At 36.6% G+C, this 25,070-nt stretch overlaps 1 protein-coding gene across 1 annotated transcript in view; it reads left to right on the top strand.

The window, feature by feature from the left end:
- LOC150103937 (voltage-dependent calcium channel type A subunit alpha-1-like) overlaps window positions 1-25,070 on the top strand; it is a 1,762,795-nt gene that overhangs the window by 509,884 nt on the left and 1,227,841 nt on the right. The window contains exon 18 of the mRNA XM_090397103.1: window positions 7,777-7,883. Within this exon, the coding sequence (XP_090253229.1) occupies window positions 7,777-7,883 (107 nt within the window). The remainder of the gene's footprint in view (window positions 1-7,776; window positions 7,884-25,070) is intronic.

Below are 25,070 nucleotides of genomic sequence, written 5' to 3'. Positions count from 1 at the left end.
TACCCAACAGGGTGCACCACGAGAAGGTGAGGATTGGACATTAGGTCAGAAGCCCTGGTCGGTTCTCCGCATTCCTTTAAAGGCTATGTGGAGGTCTCCTCTCAGTTATACAGCTTTGACCCTTAAGCACCCCATATAATGGAACCATAACCTCTTTATTTCTGCATGTTAACATCCTCTGCATTGTTGCCATAATCTGAGGTGATGATTTCATAACTTATGCAATGTGACCCCTGAACTTCAAGGTGTGTACTTTAGTCTTGAATCAACTGGTTGGCTAAGTGGTTAGCATATCCACTCTCCAGCCAAGAGGCTGCAGGTTTGAATCCTGCCTAGGCATGGATGTTTGTGATTGTTTTTTGCCTTCATACTTTCATTCATACAAGTGAATGAACACTCCCAAGATGGATTGGATCACTTTAGGAGAAGTGGATCCAACCCTCTTGCAATGGGAGAAGCCTTCACTCTATAGTGGATGGAAAATAGACTGATCATCATCATCATCAACCTTTGGTTCAAGAATTTCTTTCCACATTTTATTGCCTTTTATTTGCTGCCTTTACCCCTCTCCTAATTTTGTTGACTATAACTTTTACTTACCTTTTTAATCAATTGCCTGATTATCTGTTCTATCTCTTATGTACAGTGTAATCAACCTAATAGTTGCATGACCTTTCTTGGAGATTTTAGTATCCACAATTTGAACTGCCTTTCTCTAACTTTCACAGAGCAAGCTGAAATAAAGTCAAATTGTTTGCTGTCAGTTATTAGTTAATATACAATTACCATGTCTTCTTTCTTACAGTAAATGTCTCCTTATATTTTTATCTGCAGATCATCTTCATTTAACTCATATAATTCGTTATAGGGATTTTCAGAACAGTTTAACTGTTCATTAGGTATACCAAATACCTTTACCTTCTGCTTGAAACTGCTACTCTTGAATCTAGATGACTTTAGGTGGAGATGTAATTTTGGAAATGTACATTTACTTGCTGTTAATTTTTTTCACATCATTTTGAATTTTTTTTTTCTTTTTTGCCTTATTTGACACTGGTAATGATGCTTTAAATGATAAGGCTTAATGATAAGCCTCAATAAAAATATCATTTAAAAGGCTTTAAATGATAAGACTGTAAGATCACTGACTGACATATGGAACAAAATATAGGAAACTGGACACCTACCAAAAGATTTTAAGCACTTGACATTCCTACCAATACACCATTCCTACCAATACACCCTGGGCCTCCCCTGTCCACCCTGGGGGAGGCCCAGGGTGGACAGGGATACACAGCGTGAGAAAGGTGGATGCTCCAAGAGGAGGTGAGAGCATGTGTAGGCAGGAAAGTAATGGGATGACCAGGGATCAAGAGGACACAGATGTTGTTGCAAAGGGTTCTAAAATGAAGAAGCAGAAAGAGAAATGGCCCCAGTCTAGCATGGAGAGAGCACATCGAGTGAATGGTATCAGTGGAACTAGCTGTAGATCCAGAAATGAGTTGTTGTGTTTGTATACCAATGCTAGAAGCATAAGAAACAAGGCGGATGAAATGGTTGCACTAATTGCGTCTGTGCACCCAGAGATTGTCGGAATAAGTGAGACATGGTTAGATGAGGACGACATCCTGACAGGAATAGAGATGGAAAGGTATGATGTGTTTCGTGAGGATAGAAGGGATAAAAAGGGAGGGGGAGTGCTATTGATGATAGAGAAAGAGTTATGTCCATACAAGGTAGAGATGCAAGAGGGAAATAGGGCCAGTGGTTTTGAGGCAGTATGGTGTGAGATAGAGGTGAATAAAATCAAATACTTGGTGGGATGTTGTTATAGACCTGGTAATGTGGATGGTGGTGATAGTGAAATGTATAGTCAAATAAGCCAAGCAAATAAGAAAAGAGTGATCATTATGGGTGATTTTAATTATGGCAATATAGACTGGAATGAAGAGATAGCGACTGGAAGTAAAGAAAATGAGTTTCTTGAGTTTTTGAGGGATAACTACCTCAGACAGTATGTAACAGAGGGCACACGAGGATTAAGGGTCTTGGATTTGGTCATCTCATCGGAGGATGTAATTATAAATGAGGTGTCAAATCATCCACCAATTGGTGAAAGTGACCATGAGGTGATTACCTGGGTGGTTGCCAGCAGTGCAAGGACCCCTGTGAAAAAAGGGTATATGTGGAACTACAAGGGGGGTGATTATGAAGAGCTCAGGAGACAGCTTGCAGATGTAGCATGGAATGAGGAGTTAGCTGGAAAAGAGATCAATGCAGCTTGGGGGATTTTCAAAAACTATTTAGTAGATGCAGTGTCTAAATGTATACCATGGGTGAGAAGGTTAAATAAGGTAGGTGTGAGATGGATGAATAAAGAGATTAAGCATGCAATACAGAAAAAAAAGGCATTGTGGAGACAGCATAAGAGAAGTGGAAGTAACCAATTTCATGAGGTCTACAAAGACCAGGCAAGGAGGGTGACTTGGTTGGTGAGAGTAGCTAAAGAGAGGTATGAACAGCAGTTAGCTAATGAAGCCAAAAAGAATCCTAGGGAGTTCTTTCGATATGTAGCCAGCAAAAGAAAGAATGATTATGGAAGGATGACATTGATTGGAGGAAATGGTATAAAGACAGCTGTTGCAGAATGTGTTGTGGAGATACTTAATGAGCAATTCATAAAGATCTTTCAATCTTGTGAATGTGACTTCATGGAGAGATTAAGAGCAGTTGATGATGGGGAGGAGAGACTGACTGTAAGTGAGCAAGAGGTGTTTGGGGAGTTGAGTAAACTAGATGTAAATAAGGCTGTGGGACTTGATAATATATCACCACGTATTCTGAAGGAGTGTGCTAGAGAGTTGACACCTGCTTTGACATATTTTTTTAATACGAGTCTTGCACTTGGTCAAGTTCCTAAAGAGTGGAAGGAGGGCAAGATTGTGCCACTTCATAAAGGAGGTGATCGAACTCAAGCATCAAACTATAGGCCTATCTGTGTGTCAGGTGTTGTGGTTAAGTTGTTGGAGAAGCTTGTGAGAACTAGGATCCAGAGTTGGGTTGACAGCAATGGTGTAATTTTTGATGGACAGCATGGATTTGCTAAAGGGAGGTCATGTTTTAGTAATCTACTTACTTATTACAATAAAGTGACTGCTTCCTTGGACAGAGGAGAAGGATACACAGTAATATACTTGGATTTCGCAAAAGCTTTTGATAGAGTACCTCATGATAAGTTGACAGTCAAACTAGAGCAGATGGGGTTGGATATTAGATTAGTGCATTGGATTGGAGACTGGCTATCTGATAGGTATCAACAAGTTGTGTATGGGGGTGCAATATCCAGGAAAAGGAAAGTCACTAGTGGAGTGCCTCAGGGGTCTGTTTTAGGGCCATTACTATTTAACTTATATATTAATGATATTGGTGAAGATTTGGATGGAGATATTCAGTTGTTTGCAGATGATGCAAAGTTGGGACGAACCATAAAGAGTAGTGAAGATGTTGTGGCCTTGCAAGAAGACTTGAATAAATTGAGTGATTGGGCAAGCAAATGGGGATGTGAGTTCAATGTTGCAAAATGTAAGGGTTTTAAAATTTGGAAAACAAAGATGGGATGCAGAATTTATGCTTGGTGAGAATATATTGTTGGAAGTAGAGGAAATAAGAGATCTGGGGGTGATAGTGGATAAGGATCTAAAATTTAGGGGACACATCGCCAAAATTGTGAAGACAACACAAAGACTTCTGGGAATGATGCAGACGACACTGACATGTAGAAGTAGGGAGATACTTGTTCCAATGTATAAGGCTTTGATTAGGCCACACTTGGACTATTGTGCCCAGATTTGGTCACCGGGTTTTCAGAAGGATGAAGAGATGTTGGAAAGGGTCCAAAGGCGAATGACTAAGGTAGTTTCTGACCTCTGGAATGTTGAGTATGAGGAAAGATTGAAAAGATGTAATTTGCAGAGTCTCGTGGAGAGAAGGAAGAGGGGAGATATGATAGAGACCTACAAGTTGGTAAGGGGTTGTTATAGGATCAATGGTGGAGAAGTTCTACAGAGAATAGTGGGAGATCAGGGGAGAACCAGAGGTCATCCCTGGAGACTGTATGGGGAGGGTGTGAGTGGGGGAGTGAGAGGCGGGTTTTTTTTGTGCAGAGTTGTGAGTGATTGGAATGCCCTGCCTGAGAGCGTGGTGTCTGCAGGTAGTTTGAATGTGTTTAAGACACGGTATGATGAGATGTGTGTGGGGGATGTGGGGACCTCCTAGATGAGTCTTTGACTCCATGAGGTCTTGTTTTAATAATAATAATAATAATAAATGTGAAGAGTGTAGAACAATCAGTCAGATAGCAAAAGTTATGTCATATATCATCCTAGAAATAAATAAATCTAAAATCAAATTGTAAATTAATGAAACACAATCTGGTTTTCAGGAAAATAAAGGAACAACTAGAGAAGGACTCTTCAACATTAGAACTATTATAAAAAGATATCTAGAGAAGCAGAAAGAAGTCTACTTATGTTTTATTGATTACACAAAGGCCTTTGACAATATACAACATGAACAGCTAACAGAATGCATCAAAAAATTAGGAGTAGATTTTAAAGATACCAGATTACTGATAAATATATATTGGGAGCAAACTGCCTCTGTTCCTATATTGTTTAACCTCTATACTGAAAATATCTTCCAACAATTAGAAGAATTTAAAGGAGTCAGCATAGGAGGCAGAAATATAAACAGCTTAAGATATGCAGACAATACAGTACTGCTGGCTGAAAATAAAAATAAAAAAAATCTTCAAAAACCTGCTAGAAGAGACACTGAAACTAAGTGAAACATATGGACATAATTTAAACTTCAAAAAAACCAAAACCATGCTGGAAACCAGAGAAAAAAAGGGGAAATACCCAATATAAATATTATCATCATCTCATCTGCTTGGTAACAGGTTGAGTCCACTAAGAAGAAAGGTTCTCCACTTATTGCAATGTTTGGTCATCTCAGTCATAACTCTATAGCTGGGCAAATGGGAATGTTCTTTCAGCAACTTTATCCAAGTACTTCTTGGTCTGCCTCTAGGTCTTATACCTCCTATATATCCATTCAGAGCTAAATATGGCAATCTATGAGGGGCCATTCTCTGGATGTGACCAAACCATCTCAGCTGATGCTTACTGATTGTATCTATTATATCATCTGAGAAGTTTAAATCTATTCTGACTTGATCATTGGTCTTGTGTTGCATCCAGTGGGTGTTATTGATTTTTCTGAGGCATTTCATTTCAAATGCTTGAAGTTTCTTGATTGGTTATTGAGTTAATCTCCAGGCTTCTGAAGCATAGGTAGCCGAGGGGATGATAATTGTTTTATATAATTTTAGTTTTAGACTTTCCATATTTTATTTAGTTTATTTATACTGGTCCAACCAAGGTTTAGCCTGTGTTTTACTGTTTCTATGTTGTTGAGGTTACTGGGACTGCCAAGATAAACACATTTATTAACTTGTTCCAATGGATGATTTTCAAGATTTATAGACATATTTTCTTCTTCTCTACCTATTTTCATTATTTTTGTTTTATGAAGATTTATTTTCATACCATAGGTTTTATAGGAGTCATTTAAGATATTAATAGTTTTTAACTGTGTTTTAGAATCTGCTAGGATAATGATATCATCAGAATATTTGATGTGATTAATGTTGGTGCCATTGATTTTTACACCTGGTTCATCAGTTATGGTTTTATAGACTTCTTCTAGGAGGAAGATTGCCAGCAAAGGTTGGTCAATTGGTAGAGCCTCTGCTACTAATCACTCGTAAAAAGTTAAGCAGTTTTGAGCACGGTTAGTAGTTGGAAGGAAATCAATCGTTCGATGTCGTTGGCACACTCTCCCTCAATGAGTCTTTGGACTCCCTGGAGGTGTCACATAATAATAATAATAATAAGATAATAAAGAGTTGAGGTGAAAGAGGGCAACCCTGCATTACATCTTTCTCAACTCTGAAATCCTTGGTTTTAATATTGTTCGTTTTAACAAAAGTATCTCCATAATAATTTGTAATAAATGTTAAAATATCGGAATCCATTCTTACATTTTTTAAAATGGTGATCACTTTGTTTCTATTAACTGAATCAAAGGCTTGCTTGAAATCTATAAAACAACAGTATATGGGAGGTTGTATTCCCACTATTTTTCTGCTATATTATTAATGGTGAAGATGTGGTATATAGTGGATCTATGTGGCCTGAATCCTGCTTGATTTTCTTCTATGATTTTTTTTCTGTAAGCACCTGTGTTCTCTTTTGAATAATTTGGATGAATAGTTTATAGTTAATATGACTTAAGAGTGTTGTAGATCTGTAATTTTCACATATTCTTTTGTCTCCTTTTTTATGAATTGGTATAATAACTCCTATTTTCCAGTCAGTTGGGATTACTCCAGTATAAAGAATTTGGTTAAATAATTTCATTAAGAAGTTAATGGCTTCCTTGCCACCATATTTCCATAGTTCTATAGATATTTCATCTTTGCCCGTAGCTTTCAAGAGTTTCATTTGGTTCATTGCATTTATAATTTCTACTGCAGTTATGGGTAGTGCCTTTTCATATATCATCTCTTCTGTTATATTTTCCTCCTCATATTCTTTCTGAAAAAATGTTTGATAGTAGTCCTTCCAGATTATTTTAATATTTTGTATTGATCCAGTTTCTAGATTGTTTTTATCTTTCATTGTTAATGGTTTATCTTTATATATCTTAGTTAGTTCTTTTATAATTTTATATACAGTATAAATATTAAGATCAGAGGAAATACCTTAGATCAAGTAGAGAGTTATGTATATTTGGGTCAACTAATTACACAGAATGGAGAGTGTAATAAGGAAATATTAAGAAGGATAGAAATTGCTAGATCAACCTTCATTAGCATGAAAAACATTCTGACCTCAAAGGAAATTCACACAAAAACAAGAAACAGAAACCTGGACAATATCAAAATATTGTGAAAATAAACTAAAAGCCTTTGAAATGTGGATCCTCAGAAGAATCCTTAGAGTCCTATGGACTGCCAAAAAAAATTAACCTCTTAATTTAGAGATGATTGGAGAAGATAGGACTCCGTGGACAACCATTAAGAAAAGGAAAACCATCTACCTTGGTCACATATTAAGGCATGAATCCCTACAAAAAAACACTTCTAGAAGGAATGATCCAAGGAAAAAGAAGAAGAGGAGGAAGACAAAAAACAGATTGGGTGGGAAATATTAAGGACTGGACCTTTTTTTCTTATGAAGAATGTAAAAGAAAAGCACAAAACCGTACATGGCGGAAGCTTATGGTAGTCATCATCCTGGAAGGAAATGACATCTGACACACAGTAATGATGCTTCCCTTTCTGTTAACTACTGCTTCGTTGCACATCCTCCACCCCTTCTTTCCTCTTTGCTTCTTGTTGTCAGCATTATACTCCTGCTACATTTCTGTTTCGGAACTCATCCTCAACCTCTTTTATCTGCATTCTTCTTCCTCTTTACCACTGAATACATTAAACCTGACTATTGTTCATCTTTTCCGCTTTAACACTGGCTACATTATGCTTCGAAACAGTATTTTCCTCTTATAAATTTTCTCTTTTCTTTATCATAGCAGTAATGCTGGTAATAAGATTATCAGTTTTTCTTAGTTTTATTTATTTAATTCATAAATTATTTTTCTAATTAAGTTATAAGAGTTATTTGATGGTTAATATATCTATAAATATAACAGTGACCAGGAAAATACAAAGAATTGGAAAGGTAGCCAAGAAAAGGTGGATATTAATAAGAAGCTCATGTCAGAAGATGAAAAAGAAAATAATGAGTTAGATGAAGAAGGTATTGTTACTTATTTTATAGTTTATATATAAAAATTTTTAATAAATATTTTTTATAAATATTTCTTCACATATCCATGATGCTCCTTAAATATAACTCGTACCCCCCTTAGCTAAACTTAATGTAAACTGTATTAGAGGGTTAGATTATACAATATAGGAACAGCCCCAGTTTCACATCAAGCTTAACTATTGAACACTGTTTCTTCTTCATAAAAATGTAATTCTGTATGCTGTACAAAATGTGATCTATATAATTATTTGTCTCATGTTTGTGTGCCTATGTGCATGTAAATTATTTATAAATGGTATTAGTAGTTTCTCTTTTCTTTATCTTAGCAGTAATACTGGTAATTGTCCCTGTACGTCTAATTCAAAATATTCACATATTTACTTAGACACTAACTACACTGTCCTAATTTTTGGAATGAAAAATGGTTAAATTGTCAAGCAACAAACAGAATAAAGAAAAAATCAACAATGCATGAAATCATGGAAAATAAAATTCCCTTGGATTGTCCAAATAAAATAACCAAGTACCCAGCATTTCTTCCAAATCAAGACAGGAAAAATATAATTATTAATTTTGAAATAGGGAAACATGAGAAAAATTATTCTGTGTAGTTTAATGCTGTTTAATTTTTTATGGAGAGGATAGAGTGTTGTTGTTTCGGATCTAGGACAAATGCTAGATCCGAATAAAATAAGAGGGAATATAAATTAACAGAACAGAGAGGTAGGTAGGCTAAAAGACTGTGCAAGGAAGGTTTACATGAGATAATCAAAGGCAGGAATAGAGAACGTGTGTACAGCATGAGCAGGAAAATGGGGATTGTCAGGGTGGACAAGGAGATACAGTATAAGAGATTTGGAGACTAGAAGCAATAATTTTTATTTTTTTATTTTTATTATCCCATAGTATTATTACACCGGATCATAGAGGTCAAATTCATGTATTTTATACAGCACCTTTTCTGGGTTGTTCACATTTAGAACTATTCATACAATTTAGTAAGTGAATTGGTGATGCTTCCTCAATATTACATTTTTTGCAGATGGGGAAGACTTTTTTGCCATTGCTACACTTGATTGGTCTTGTGTGGCCTGTCTTGAGGCTAGAGATCATGGTAGTGGCACAGCGATTAAACTTGGAGTTGATGGTAGCTCCCGGTTTTTCTGCTGAATACCAGTGGTAAGTCATGTCCTGGGGAATAATTCTTTTTTATGTTTCATTTTTGAGTAGTTTTTAAAAAATCAAAATCTTGGTCTCACTTGCTGTCGCAGCCATTTTTACTACTTCATCTGCAGTTTCATTTCCCTTTAATGATACATGGGATGGAATCCATTGGAAAATTATTTCGGAATCCTTATGTATAGTATGGACAGACTTATGTGTTCATCGAACATGTTGTTTATTTTTAACGGTATATATTAGAACACAGAAACTAAGTAAATAATTAATTTATTAACTTATTGCTGATATTTCGTTGGTGTTATAACCAGCATCTTCAGAGCACAAAAACATAGTTTGTCACAATACACGAGACTATAACAACATGGTGTAATCAACGGACTAGTTAAACAAAATTGTAGCAGCAACACAAAGACTAGAGTCCTGATTTTTGGCGTCCTCCATCTGAAAAAAAAAACTGTAGTAGCTATCACATAAGACTAGAGTCCTAAAAAAAAAAAAAAAAAAAAAAAAAAAAAAAAAAAAAAACACTAGTTTTTTTCTTAAGATGACTGTCTCCCAGATCTTAGGCAAGTTAATACAGCCATATTTGTTGAGATTTGGAGTGTGTTTCAGGGCTTCTGTCGCCTCTAACAATCTCTCCGACTTGTAAGAGCTTCTGCATAGTACTTTTGTGTTTTTCCAGTTGATCCTGTGTGCATGGGTATCGAGAGCATGGTCTGCTAGGCCCCACTTGCTATAGTGATAATTCTGGATGTATCTTTTGTGTTCGCTGATGCGGATGTTCACAGTTCTTCCTGTTTGACTGAAGTAGGCTTGATTACATGAGCAGGGTACTTGGTAGACTCCTGGATGTGATAAAGGGGGAATGCTGTCCTTGGGTGAGTTCTCTGTGGTTAATGGTGGGAGGGGTTTCTTAGGAGCATTTAGTATTTTGTTTATCTTATGTGGATTATAGCCATTGGCCAAGAAAGTGGGGCGTAAGTGAGCCAGTTCAGCAGCAAGAGCATTGTCATTGGAATAGATTGCTCACACTCTATGGGTTAGCGTTTTTAAAATGCCATATTGTTGAGAAGGATGATGGCGTGATTGTTTGTGTAAGTATCTCCCTGTATGTGTGGGTTTTCTAAAAACTGAAAATGATAAGGAACCATCTGGAAGACGTGTGATAAGTGTATCCGGGAAGGGCAGACAGTTATTAGCTTCCAGTTCCATTGTAAAGTGGATATTTGGATGTTGGCTGTTTAAATGCGCTAAGAATGTTTCCAATGTCTCTGGGCCAAATAGTAAGCACATCGTCAACATAGCGTAGCCAAAGTGTTGGTTTGAGAGTGGCTGTATTGATTGCTAGTTTTTCCAGGTCTTCCATGTAAAAGTTGGCTAGAGGGGGAGAAGGGAGGAGCCCATGGCTGTCCCATCTATTTTGGACAGTATAAATTGTTGACAGTAAAAAAAAAAGATAATAATTGTGGACAGTCTAACAGATAAGCTTAGGTGTTGATGGTTATTCATGACTTTTTTTTCACGGTATTAACAACAGTGCAAACACTTTTAACAACAAAGATGTTTTATTAACGCTTATATTTCGCTGATTTTCAACTCAGTATCATCAGAGCTCAACACACATGTAAATGTGACGGTGAGTGAGTGAAACAATATAATTGTAAAAGACAAAAGATCTAAAGTCCTATTTTTTGGCACTCTCTAACGAAAAAAAAAAAAAAAACGCAGTTATCCAGGAGTTTTTCTTAGAATAACTGTGTCCCAAATTTTTGGCAAATTAATGCAACCATATTTGTTAAGGTTGGAAGAATTCTTCAAAGCCATTGCTGACCCAAAAAATAATCTTTCATATCTGTAACGACTCCTAAATAGCACATTTGTTTTCCTCCATCTAATCCTATGTGAAGGCGTGTCCAAAGCATGGTCTGCCATTCCCGACTTGCCATAGTAATAGTAGCGAATGTATCTTTTGTGTTCTTCCAGGCAGATGTTCACTGATCTTCCTGTTTGCCCATAATAGGCCAAGTCACAGTCACACGGAACTTCATATATTCCTGGGTGTGCTAAAGGGTGAAGTTTATCCTTAGGCGAGCGGATCAGAATTGCCAGCTTGACATGAGGTTTGAAAGTGGTGCGAAGGCCATGTTTCGACATTACTTTGGCTATCTTTTCCGATGTACCTCTGATATAGGGAATAGAAATGGTCATGTTGTATTCTTGTGTATTAGGGGAGGGCAAAGTAATGGGCCTATGTAGTATTTTATCTATTTTGTAGGGATTGTAGCCGTTGGCTAGGAACGTATGGTGCAGGTATTGGAGTTCAGTGGTCAGAGCTGTATCGTTGGAACAAATGGCTCTGGCTCTGTGTGTAAGTGTTTTTAAAATGCCATACTGTTGGACTGGATGATAATGTGATTGTTTATGTAGGTATCTTCCTGTGTGTGTGTAGGCTTTCTGTAAATAGAAAAGATAGTGATCCATCTGAAAGGCAGGTGACTAATGTGTCAAGAAATGGTAAACTGTTATTTGATTCTTTTTCTACCTGTGAAGTGAATTTTGGGATGTTGGCTGTTTTGGTAGGTGACAAAAGCATCCAAAGTGTCTTGTCCATGGGGACAGATGGCAAACACATCATCTACATGCGTAACCACACTTGCAGCTTGTATGTTGCTGTGGTAAGTACTTTGTTTTCAAAGTGTTCCATGTAAAAATTTGCTAGCGGGGGAGAGAGGGGGGAACCCATAGCAGTACCATTAATCTGTTTGTAGAATTTCCCCTCCCATATAAAGTAACCTGCATTCATGGTAAATTGAAATAATTCAAAAATATCTGGGGGAAATTTAGACTTGATTAATTCAAGAGTGTCTATAAGTGGTATGTTGGTAAATAAGGAGGTGACATCGAAACTAACCATTATGTCTGATTCTTTTAGGATTAGATTTTTAACCAGTGTTTTGAAATGGATTGAATTTTTTACAAAAGTAGAGGAGTGGCCAGTAAGGGGGGGGGGGGCGAGCAACTTGGCTAAATGCCAGGCCAGTTTATATGTGGGACTATTTATGCTATCCACTATGGGGTGTAGGGGAATATTAGTTTTGTGGATTTTTGGTAATCCATAAATACAGGGTGCTTTAACATGAATTGGTTTTCCTGACGATTTCTTTAGGCCATGATGTCACTTTTTTCAGTAATTTTCGGACTTTTTTCTTTTGAGACATCATAGGGTCTCGATGTATAATTTGATATGTGGAACTGTCACATATGAGATCTTGCATTTTTCTGTTGTACTCTTCTGTATTCATGATAACTGTTGCATTTCCTTTATCGGCTTTTGTAATAATAATATTTTTTTATTATTATATAACTTTTTTAGGGCAGTTATTTGCTTACGTGGCATATTGCTTTTTGGAGGCTTAGCCTTGTTTATAATACTTGCTATATCTAGTTGCATGTTATTAGCCATTGCTGGCAGAAGATTGTGGATACCCCGTTCTACTTTCATAATTTCTAGTTTAGGAATTTGTTTGGGCATGACGGCAAAGTTATGTCCTAGACTGAGAGCTTTCTTGGCTTCTTCAGTGAGTGTTTCCGATGATAGGTTTACAACCACGTGGTCTCGTCGAAGTTGCGGTCGGGACTTCGTATGTTGCCGCTGTTGTAGGAGTTCAAATTTATTTAGGTGTTTGCTTTTTACTTTTGTGAATTCTTTTTTTGCTGCAACTTCGGAGATGTGCTGTAGAACAGTCCATATTTCAGGATTTAACACATTTATTAGTTCTTGTTGTAGAGCTGTGATAGAGCTGTTTAGCTTACTAAGCTCTAGGTAAGTAGAGGAAGAACCGCTAAACTCGCCCATCGATAAATACGATGTGCCTTTGCCGATTGCAACTTTTCTTTGAATTTCAGAAAAGATGGAATTATATCGTTGTCGTGGCATCGTTTAAGGAAGGCTAACCTGTTCAATTTTCTGGACAATTTCAGTTTCGACTTACCGAACCGTCGCGCTTTGTAAACAATATCTTCTCCATGCAGAATCATCAATCTAACAGATAAGCTTAGGTTGTGTTGTGCTCTGATGATGCTGAGTTGAAAATCAGCGAAATATAAGTGTTAATAAAACATCTTTGTTGTTAAAAGTGTTTGTAATGTTGTTAATACCGTGAAAAATAAGTCATGAATAACCATCAACACATAAGCTTATCTGTTAGATTGATGATTCTGCGGAGAAGATATTGTTTACAAAGCCCGACGGTTTGGTAAGTCGAAACTGAAATTGTCCGGAAAATTGAACAGGTTAGCCTTCCTTAACACGTTCGTTGCCAATCACATTGTATCGCGTGATGCGAGTTCTCACCAAACGGCCGATCACTTGTTATCGCGTGGACGTCGCTATCCAGTAAAAAAAATTTGGCCACCACACGAAATTATAATTTTCAGCTTGGCAATGAACGTGTTAAATGATGCCGCGACAACGATATAATTCCATCTTTTCTGAAATTCAAAGAAAAGTTGCAATCGGCAACTTTTCTTTGAATTTGAATTTGAATAACGTGGCCTATTATGGGCAAACAGGAAGATCAGTGAACATCCACCTGTAAGAACATGAAAGATACATTCCCTACTATTACTATGGCAAGTTGGGACTGGCAGACCACGTTTTGGACACTCCTTCACACAGGATTAGATGGAGGAAAACGAATGTGCTATTTAGGAGTCGTTATAGATCTGAAAGATTATTTTTTGAGTCAGCAATGGCTTTGAAGAATTCTCCCAACCTTAACAAATATGGTTGCATTAATTTGCCAAAAATTTGGGAGACAGTTATCCTAAGAAAAACTCCTGGATAACTGCATTTTGTTTTTGTTTTTTTTCGTTAGAGGGTGCCAAAAAATAGGACTTTAGATCTTTTGTTTTTTACAATTATATTGTTTCACTCACTCACTGTCGCGTTTACATGTGTGTTGTGCTCTGATGATGCTGAGTTGAAAATCAGCGAAATATAAGTGTTAATAAAACGTCTTTGTTGTTAAAAGTGTTTGTAGTGTTGTTAATACCGTGAAAAATAAGTCATGAATTGTGGACAGTATAAATAGTCCCACATACAAACAGGCTAGACATTTAGTGAAGCTACTAGCCACTCTCACAAACAATTCTCCCTCCTCTGTCAAAAATTCAGCCCACCTAAAAAGCATCTTACAACACCTTACCTTAAATAGCTCAGACTTAATAGTAAGCTTTGATATCACCTCACTATTCACAAATGTACCACTAATAGAAACCCTTGATCTACTGAAGTCACACTTCCCCCCTGATATATTTGAACTATTCAGATTTACAATACATGCAGGATATTTCACATGGAAAGAGAAAATATACAAACAAATAGATGGGACAGCCATGGGCTCCCCCCTTTCCCCCCTCTAGCCAACTTTTACATGGAACACCTGGAAAAACTAGCAATCAATACAGCCACGCTCAAACCAACACTTTGGCTATGCTATGTTGACGATGTGCTTGCTATTTGGCCACATGGCCCAGAGATATTGGAAACATTCTTAGCGCATTTAAATATCCAACATCCAAAAATCCACTTTACAATGGAACTGGAAGCTAATAACTGTCTGCCCTTCCTGAATACACTTATCACACGTCTTCCAGATGGTTCCTTATCATTTTCAGTTTTTAGAAAACCCACACATACAGGGAGATACTTACACAAACAATCACACCATCATCCTTCTCAACAATATGGCATTTTAAAAACGCTAACCCATAGAGTGAGAGCAATCTATTCCAATGACAATGCTCTTGCTGCTGAACTGGCTCACTTATGCCACACCTTCTTGGCCAATGGCTATAATCCATATAAGATAAACAAAATACTAAACGCTCCTAAGAAACCCCTCCCACCATCTACCACAGAGAACTACAACAAAACAGTCACCATCCCATACATTAAAGGCACATCCGATAAGATTTCAAGAATTCTTAATAAACATAAACTACGCACTACATTCAAACCATGTAGCAAATTAGCAACCCTTATCTGCTCACCCAAGGACAGCATTCCCCCTTTATCACATCCAGGAGTCTACCAAGTACCCTGCTCATGTAATCAAGCCTACTACGGTCAAACAGGAAGACTCTGAACATCCGCCTCAGCGAACACAAAAGATACGTCCGGAATTATCACTATGGCAAGACAGGCCTAGCAGACCATGCTGTCGATACCCCTGCACACAGGATCAACTGGAAAAACACAAAAGTACTACACAGAAGCTATTACAAGTCGGAGAGATTGTTAGAGGCGACAGAAGCCCTGAAACACACTCCAAATCTCAACAAATATGGCTGTATTAACTTGCCTAAGATCTGGGAGACAGTCATCTTAAGAAAAAAACTAGTGTTTTTTTTTTTTTTTTTTTTTTTTTTTATTTTTTTTTAGGACTCTAGTCTTATGTGATAGCTACTACAGTTTTTTTTCAGATAGAGGATAGAGGGCGCCAAAAATCAGGACTGTAGTCTTTGTGTTGCTGCTACAATTTTGTTTAACTAGTCCATTGATTACACCATGTTGTTATAGTCTCATGTATTGTGACAAACTGTGTTTTTTTGCTCTGAAGATGCTGGTTATAACACCAGCGAAATATCAGCAATAAGTTAATAAATTAATTATTTACTTAGTTTCTGTGTTCTAATATATACCGTTAAAAAATAAACAACCTTATGTAGTTTGTTTATGTGTTTTTGCTATATCTCTAAGTATTTCTTGATGGGTAGTGTAGCAGTTTTTAATAGCTTGAAGGGCTGCTAAAGAATCTGAAAAATATAAATTTCTTTGGGTTTTTTTATCCAAATGTTGCAGTGCTGTGCTAATGGCTATTAATTCTGCAAGATATGAGTTCATTCCTATATTGTTGGTTGTTTTTAGTTCTATATTTTGAGAGCCATAGATGAGTATGCCACTCCAGGAATTGCCATTTGGATTTTTGGAGCTATCTGTTTAGATCTTTTTTGAGTGAGGTCCATTTTTCATTATTTTTGAAAGACCTAATGATCTCAATGGTTTTCTAGGCTTCTTTTCTCATGTTTCCCTATTTCAAAATTAATAATTATATTTTTGATGTCTTGATTTGGAAGAAATGCTGGGTAGTTGGTTATTTTATTTGGACAATCCAAGGGAATTTTATTTTCCACGATTTCATGCATTGTTGATTTTTTCTTTATTCTGTTTGTTGGTTGACACATTTTAAAAAGTTGACTAGTTTTATGATGTGCAAGGTTAGCACTTTTTTCGACAAATTGAGTAAGATTTTCTTGCTACCTAATTTTTAAAGGAACCAGGTTGGATTCAAATTCTGCTCTTTTTCCACAAGTTGTATTCCTTAGTCCACATATGATTCTAGCTGCATTTTTCTGAATTTTTATATGTCTAAATTGCATTGTGATGTTTGTATCCAGATGGGGAAGCATATTCCATGGATCGCATAATAGAGATAATTTCCCGACATGGAGAAGAAATGGTGAAATTAGTGAATGGAAATAGGATGGTCTGAAATGTAGAGGTCAGGAGTTCTAAGATTGTGATAATGGAAATGGATTGAGATCTGGTGAGGAGTCACAGCAAAAAAAACAGCTTGGGTACAGCTGTTTATAAATTCCAAAGTGAGTTTACCTACATGATGATAGTGACCACAACCATACCTAGTTTGTGACTGGCCAGCCATGTGAGAACTATCAATTGGAATGTATATGTGAACTCCAGGTGAAAAAGAGGTTATGGAAGAGATATAAGGAGAGGGGTGGAAAGCAGATGCATGAAGAATATAAGACTCAGGCCATGAGAGTGACTAGTATGGTGAGGAAGGAAAAACTATAATATGAGAGGAGTTTGGCACTAAGCTCCAAAGAAAATCCTTGGGAATTTTTTAGCTGTGTGACCAGTAGGAGGAGAAATGATTGTAAATCAATGACATTTGTGGGATAAAAATGGGAATAGAGTGACTGATGCAGAGGAGATGTAGTGGAGTTGTTCAATGAGCACTTTATTGGGGTATTTCATCCTGGAGAAGAAAATTTTAATACTGGAGGGATAAGGCAGTTTGTGTTTTTGCAAGAGCAGAGTGTGTTATAAATACTGAGTACTCTCGATTTCAGTAAAGCTGTGGGACTGAATGGTATTCCACCACAGGTTTTGAGCGAATGTGCTAAAGAACTGATAGCTCCTTTGACCTGGCTATTCAATGAAAGTTTGGCTATGGGAAAGGTACCCAAAGAATGGAAGTAACGTAAGATAGTGACATTGCATAAGGGTGGCAGCAGACTGGAAGTGTCTAATTATAGACCAGTTTGTGTGTCATCGGTAGTTGTTAAAGTCTTGGAGAAATTAGTGAGGGACTGTATACGGTATTGGACAGATGAGGGTAATGTTATCTGTGATAATCAACATGGATTTGTTAAGGGGTTGTCTTGCTTGAGTAAAATGATTGCCTTTTATAATAAAGTGACAAGAGCCGTTGATGAGGGAAAGGCATGCACTGCCATTTTTCTTTGATTTTGCAAAGGCATTTGACAGGGTGCCACATGATAAGCTGATATTTATGTTGCAGCACATGGGTTTAGATGTCGGGTTAGTGAACTGGATTCAGGATTGGCTGTCTGATAGGTATCAGAGAGTTGTGTATGGTAGGGCAATATCAAGGAAGCAGAAGGTTACAAGTGGGGTTCCACAGGGCACAGTACTAGGATCTGTATTGTTTAACCTTTATATCAATGACATTGTCAATGGATTGCAAGAGGATATACAGTTGTTTGCAGGTGATGTGAAGCTAGGAAGGGTTATTAGTAATAGTGCAGATGTGGCTGCCCTGCAAAAGGATTTCAGTAAACTTGACAGATGGACAAATGAATGCTAGTGTCGGTTTAATGCAGGAAAATATAAAGTCTTGAAGGTTGGAATACATCGATTGGAGGAGCTGTACTGGAGGAAGTAGGGGGAGACAGGAGATCTAGTGGTGATGATTGATAGAAAACTGAAATTCAGGGGGCATATTGCAAAGGTTGTGAACATAACCCAGTGGATTGCAGTAATACTGAGAAGGATGCTGACCTGCAGAGATAGATGAGTTATCATTCTGCTGTATATATGACTTGCGCTGCTGCCAAAGCTCAATTGCAGTTTTCGATGACATTCTTCTGCAAAATTATTTGTCCTATCGCATCCAGTTATTGTTCTTTGGTACACAGACCAAACGTTTGAGTGAAAAACAGTGGAGCCCTGGTTCTGTTATTCCTAAGACGACCTATGTATGTGTTCATAAACCATTCTAAAATTGGTTCAAATTCATTGGATAAATGATTCTCAAGTTCAGAAATAGCGTAAATAATATCTTCTTCTGGAACAAAAGCAAGGGAAGTGATCATTTTTGAATTTAAAGCGAATTGCGCATCAGAATTATATCTGGTTAAAAGACTGCATGAAGCTAAATGCTTACAAAGATTTTGTACGAGATGAAAAAAGCAACCATTTATGTTAGCTTGTGTAAATACTATACATAACGCTTGATGAATGGCAATTTCAAAATCAACATTTATATTTTCGGGATCTAGTAATGGCCACATTTCATGTATCATATAAAATAATTTTGTGTATGTTTCAAGAGTCTTATTGGGTAATAAACAATATAAAACAGGGAAAACAGGACCTCCATCCTTTCTAGCTAAAATAACAAAATTTTGAGCAAAACGAGGGGGAGAAAGTAAAAATGTGCCATCCATAAATAATTCATTCATGCTTTGGCTCCACACTGCATGGCTTTCATGACCAAAAATTAATATTCTCATGGGGTCGACCTGTTCTGATCCAGAATCAGCCAATAAAAAATGTTCAACTTGTGATGGACTGAATTCATAATTTAAGTATTCTTCAGGAATAATTATTGTTTCCCTAGAATCAGGATTAATTGGAGCTTTTAAATTTTTTAATCTTCTTCTTTGAATATTTCTGCATAGACTTTAATGATTTGGAAGCATTCCTTCTACTGCAGAAGAAACATTTTGTAGAACTTGAGTTCTGATTTGTGATGGGTTGCTCATTGTAGTATCTGCTAATTTTTTGCCTGTTGTACTAACTTCTTGCATTATTACTCTGGCCGTATTTCCAGAACTGCTACATGTATATTCCTGTTTTTCAGAAATTAGTGATTAATCACTGACACTTGTCCAGATTCTACCTTTGCATCCTTTGTTTTTATTTTCACATCGCCAAAGTTGAATTGAACCTTTCTTATCAATCTTGTCTTTAACATAAAGATACCCATTCCAAGCATATTTTTTCTTGTCTCTTTGACTTAATATTCTTGAATTATCCATTTCTGAAGAATAGAAACAAGAAATATAAATATAAAAATAAAATAAAAAAAAAAGTTTTCACTATTGATATAATTAAGAATTTTTTTAGTACTATTTGAAAAATAGTACTGAAAAAATTCATATCAATACTGATATATTTCTATACTTCTATATAATTGTACTTTAGCAATTTTTTCATTTGAGAGATAATCAAGAGTTTGAAATTTATTTAAATTAATTTAGATGTCACGTATACAATTTAGTATATGATTAAGATTATAAATTTTGAATACATACCTTTTATTTACTGAAACTTGTTCTTTGCATGTGGTAACTGTAACATTGACACAAATATCGGAAATGATGTAATAAACAAATAAACAACTAGTCTTACTGTTTGATAGAAGTCAAAATATCGTGCGAATGTGTATTAAACTAAATAACCGCATACAAAATGCCCAAATGATAAATTGCCAAACAAGACACCTTACGCAGTGAAGTCAGAAATACTTCTTCAGACAATAAAAATAAACTTAATTATAAGCAAGATTTTTCAAATTTTATGTTTATACCGTAATTCTATGGGAAATTTCAATATAACTTCAATACAATTTGTAATTCTACACAATAAAAATAAACTTAAATAAACTTAATTATAAGCAAGATTTTTTAATTTTTTTTGTTTATACCATTCTTTTAACTCATTTTTACCTGGTAATAGATCAACAGAATAGAATTGCATATTTCATCTTTTATTTCATCGCCCAATTGTCCGTTGCCCAGTTGACCATCACCCAGTTGCCGTCGTCCAGTTGTCTGTCACCCAGTTGACAGTGTCCCTAAAAGTAATGGTAATAAGTGGATGATAAAAGTAAAGTAAACCTCTGGATGATAAAGGCCGGCCTGGTTGGCCAAGTGGTTAGCGTATCCACTCTCCAGCGAAAAGGCTGCAGGTTCGAATCCCATTGTGGGCATGGATGTTTGTGATTTTCTGTGAAATCACTAGTGGTGGTAGTCAGTGGTAGATGGTGTTGGTGTTAGATGATGAAAGTTGATGAAGTAGAGAGACGAAGAGTTGTAAAGTTGATTCCCTCCCTCGATGAGTCTTTGGACTCCCTGGAGGTGTGATGTAATGATAATAATAAAAATAATGTTACGTCTACAATCCATTGCAGAAGTACTCTCCACTTATTTGTTTCTTATTGAATTTGTAGTTGTAAGTCTTTATTGATTTCACCCTTTCAATGATTGCAAAAGGGATTTCTAAGCCTGATATTGTCCAGCTGTTTTCGTGTAGCAAAAACATATCATACAACTTTTTCAAAGGCTTATTTCTAGGCGAAAATCCTTCTTGAGCTAAATTGCTTAAGTTTTTGTTATTAGAGTTGCAAAAAATATGACATGGTAGACAATAAAGAGTTTCTTTCAATACACCCCATGTTAACCATTCTCTTGGAAAACATTCTCTTGTTCTTTCATGTTTCGTTTTCATATAGAGCAAAGAATTTTGAAATTTCCTACCATTAAGATTTCGTGGAAATTCCTTATAAATTTTATGGAATTCTTGAAAGCTGATAGTTCGTACTATCTCTTGCTGCATGTTGTTTGAGATTACTCTGGGCTCATATTTTATATAAGATTTTTCAACAGGGCCTGCAACTGAAGCATCAACTGTATCATATTCAGCATCTGTAGCAAACACACCATAGGCACCGGTAAAGTAGTGTGTCGGTAACGTCACCGCGGCGTCGGCATTGAAAGCGAGACAGGTGAACAAAAACCGAAAACTAAAGTAAATCCTTTCGAATTGGAAGTTCAGAAGAGTAACCAGAGTAACCATAAGTCTGAAAAGATGGATAATGGGCTGGAAATGATTGCAAAAGCTAGTAGTTCTTCTTGTCACATATTTATTCATATTTTATAAAGTTTCTTTTTTGTCTTTTGTTAGTCTCACTTAACTGGCTGACCTGACAAGACAGACCCCATTAATTCCATGCCCTCTCAGCCCCCTCCCCTTGTGGGGGACCATGTCTAGCATTCTCAAACCCTTAGTATCCATCACATGCTGTCTCAGGTTATTATCCCTTAGTAACTGCATAAATTCCAATTCCTGCCTCCCATGTGTTTCCAACCTATGTTCCCATAGTCGAAATCCCCCATAATAATTACCTGTCCTCCACTCATTGAGTCTATTTGCCAGTACTTACTATCTCCATCATCTTTTCCATCCCATCCTTACTGAAAATTCCACACATTTAGCCACCTTCCAGGTGACTAAATTTCAGTTAATCCCCTGGTCTATAGCAGCATCCAATTGTATATTTTTTTCTGCTGCCTTCTGTCACTCCAATAGCCCAAATGTGCTATTTTCACTGTCCTGTTGAACAACTACTTTCTTTGGTTGTTCAATAGGACAGTGAAAATAGCTTTTTTTCCACTTTTTCCAGTCTCTAAATTTCATGCCTGGAAAGCACGATTTTGGCAATCTTTCATCGATCACACCTTTTATGATTGAATTGCTGTACAAGACTTGCTTCTTATTTTTCTTTCTCTCTTGGTCAAGTCTTCATTTCTCTTATGGATGTTAATTCTGAGGTAGAGATTTATGGATATCTGGACCAAAAGACTTATTTGCATGTAAGCAAATGATAATTTTTTTCTGATGATTTTCTTGCAATAGGTTGTGGGATGCATGCAGTGAGCTGATTTCTTAAGTAGGAGATTGATTTTCCTTAATGATCTGTGCAAATGCTGTAGATAAAGACTGATTGTAAGAAATCAGTATTATCTTTGGATGATGTGTTGACATCATATTTTGAGCAGAAAGTCAAAAAATTGGAAGCATGGAAGATGTGAAACTGCACTCATTAGTCTGAGTAAAGGATCAGTAAATTCTCAACAACTAGTTTCAAATTTTCTGCATTTGAACTTTTAGAAGATATTATTTATTTATTTATTTTTTAGAGATGTCATTGACTATAATATAAGATGAGGGCAAAGCTGGAGGTGTTCTAGTATGCTTGGTGGAGATTCATGATTCTCTGTTAAGTAGGAAATAAAGGTCCTTATTCCAAAGAGTATTATATTAGTTATTTGATCATAGCAGATATATGGATCAAGAGAGTAAGTAAGCAAACCATGGAAAAGAGCCCTAGACATAATGAAAATGATCCTTTTAAGTAAAGAGTGGGGAGGACATTGATGATCTATAGAAATGCATACATGGACAAGGTTATGGTCTGAGTTTTGAGTTATCAAGAAGTAGTGCTGACATTTCCAGTATATCTGAAGGAAGAGCTGCTTAAGAAAACAAAGCTAGTGATGTTTCATATTCTGTGGTTAAGCAAATTGTTTGACTTCCAGTATGGCGACCACATGATTATCATTAAAAACTTGTTTTATTAGAATATTAGGACCTGTATTGTTCAACCTTTATATCAATGATATTGTCAATGGATTGCAAGAGGCCATTCAGTTGTTTACAGATGATATGAAGCTGGGAAGGGTTATCAGTAATAGTGCAGATCTGGCAGCCCTGTAAGAGAATTTGAATAAGCTAGACAGATGGGCAAATGAATGGGGGTATCTGTTCAATGCAGCAAAATGTAAAGTCTTGAGGTTTGGGATCCATCAATGGGAGGATGCATGCTCAATTGGAGGAGCTGTACTAGAGGAGGTAGGGGAGACAAGAGATCTGGGGGGTGGTGATTGATAGAAAACTGAAATTCAGGGAGCATATTGCAAAGGTGGTGAGGGTAACTCAGAGGATTGCTGCAATACTGAGAATGACGCTGACCTGCAGAGATAAAAGAGTTATCATTTCGTTGTATATGACCCTGATCAGACCACATTTAGACTATTGTTCTCAGATTTAGTCCCCAGGATTTGAAGGGGATAAATTGACTGTTGAAAGAGTACAGAGGTCGATAACAAAGATGGTTTCAGGACTGTGCAATATGAGTTATGAGGATTCAACTGAGGGAATGTGGACTGCAGAGTTTGGTGGATAGAAGAAGAAGAGGTGATATGATCGAGACTTTTAAACTGTTGAGAGGCAGTTACAGGGTAGACATTGGAGAGGTCTTTCACTTGGAACGGCAGGAAGGAGCGATGACAAGGGGCCATCCCTGGAAGTTACGAAAGGAGGCTGTGCACAAGAAGGTGAGAAGTGATTTCTTTGCATGGAGGGTGGTTGAACCTTGGAATGCATTGCCTGAGAGAGTGGTTGGAGCAGGAACGGTCAATGAGTTCAAGGAGTGGTATGATAAACTTTGTGTTTCCTAAAAACGATCTCCCACGATGAGTCTTTTGATTCCATGGAGACCTGGATAATAATAATAACAAAACCCAATAAGTTTTTTGTCATTGAACTTGCATCAATAGAGTATAGGACTTGTATTAAATGGTGAAAAATCTAGAAAGAATAATGAATTTCAACAGCCTAATGCATATCACAGATCAAAAAAAAAAACATTGAATTAAGCAATGTGCCAAAAAAACAAACTAGTTATTGCTGTCACTGTCTGTGGAATAATGCATATTATATCTCAGGTTTGCTGTTGTTAGTTTCTTAATAAATGGAGAACATATAGTGTAGAATTAAACCTTAGTTGTTGTTACTATTTAAGGGTATAGAGCATTTCTGAGGCTTCTGTAAATTTTCATATAATGCACACTATCTAATTAAATATATCCAGACACATGTCATAGTAGTGGATATGGCTATACACATCACAGCCATGTCTCATACAGGTATAAAAAGAAGCATGCAACTTGCACCTCTTCATAGTAAACTGAATGGAAAACTTTATTTAAATTAAGGGGATATTAAATCCCACATTGTTTTAAAACCGAATAAGAAACTCAAAGATCGGAATCAAAAAGTTTCATGCTGAATATAGTAACTATAAAAGTATCGGCAACTACTAGCATAAGCTAAAGCACGTAATTCAAGTATGTAGTACAAACTAGAGCAACTTGCAGTGAAGGTGGAGAAAGTGCTGATTACTATTCTTAGTATTTCACATATGTAAAACCCATCTCCTAGGTGATGTATGATGTTATACATTATGTTATGAGGTCACTACCCAGACCAGTTTCGATCTTTATTGAGATCTCATCAGTGAGTAGCTAGACCAAATATAATACTAAGGGTATAGTGAAAAGAACCTTTGAATAGGAAACATTAATAGTAAAATGGCTGTATCAAAGAGCTCGTGGACTTTTGACATGTTATTACCATAATATTCCACCTTTACAACAACTTAGGTTGGGAAATTTCTGCCCTGCTTCAACTATCCTGATCAACTGTAAGTGATATTATTGGGAAACAGAAATACCTAGGTGCAACAACAATATAGTTGCAAACAGGTAGGCCACTTAAAATCAGAGTGGATCACTGAGTGCTGAAGTCATGGTGCAAAATACTCACCTATCCTCAATTGAAGCCCTTGCGATCAGTTCCAAAATGCCTTTAAGACAACACTAGCACCACAACTGTTTGTTGGAACTGAAAAAAAAAAAAACATGTTTCCATCGCTGTACAGCTGCACTCAAGCCTAACATCAGCAAAGTCAGTGTCAAATGTGTGTCATATGGAGTGTGTAAAGCTTGCTGCTCTTGGATTCTGGAGTAATGGAAATA

Source organism: Typopeltis vanoorti, chromosome 8, assembly GCF_054136105.1.
Source record: "Typopeltis vanoorti isolate ZY-2024b chromosome 8, IOZ_Tvanoo_1.0, whole genome shotgun sequence".
Taxonomy (NCBI): Eukaryota; Metazoa; Arthropoda; class Arachnida; order Uropygi; family Thelyphonidae; genus Typopeltis; species Typopeltis vanoorti.
The sequence above is the reverse complement of the archived record's forward strand: the minus strand, read 5'-3'. Positions and strand labels throughout refer to the sequence as shown.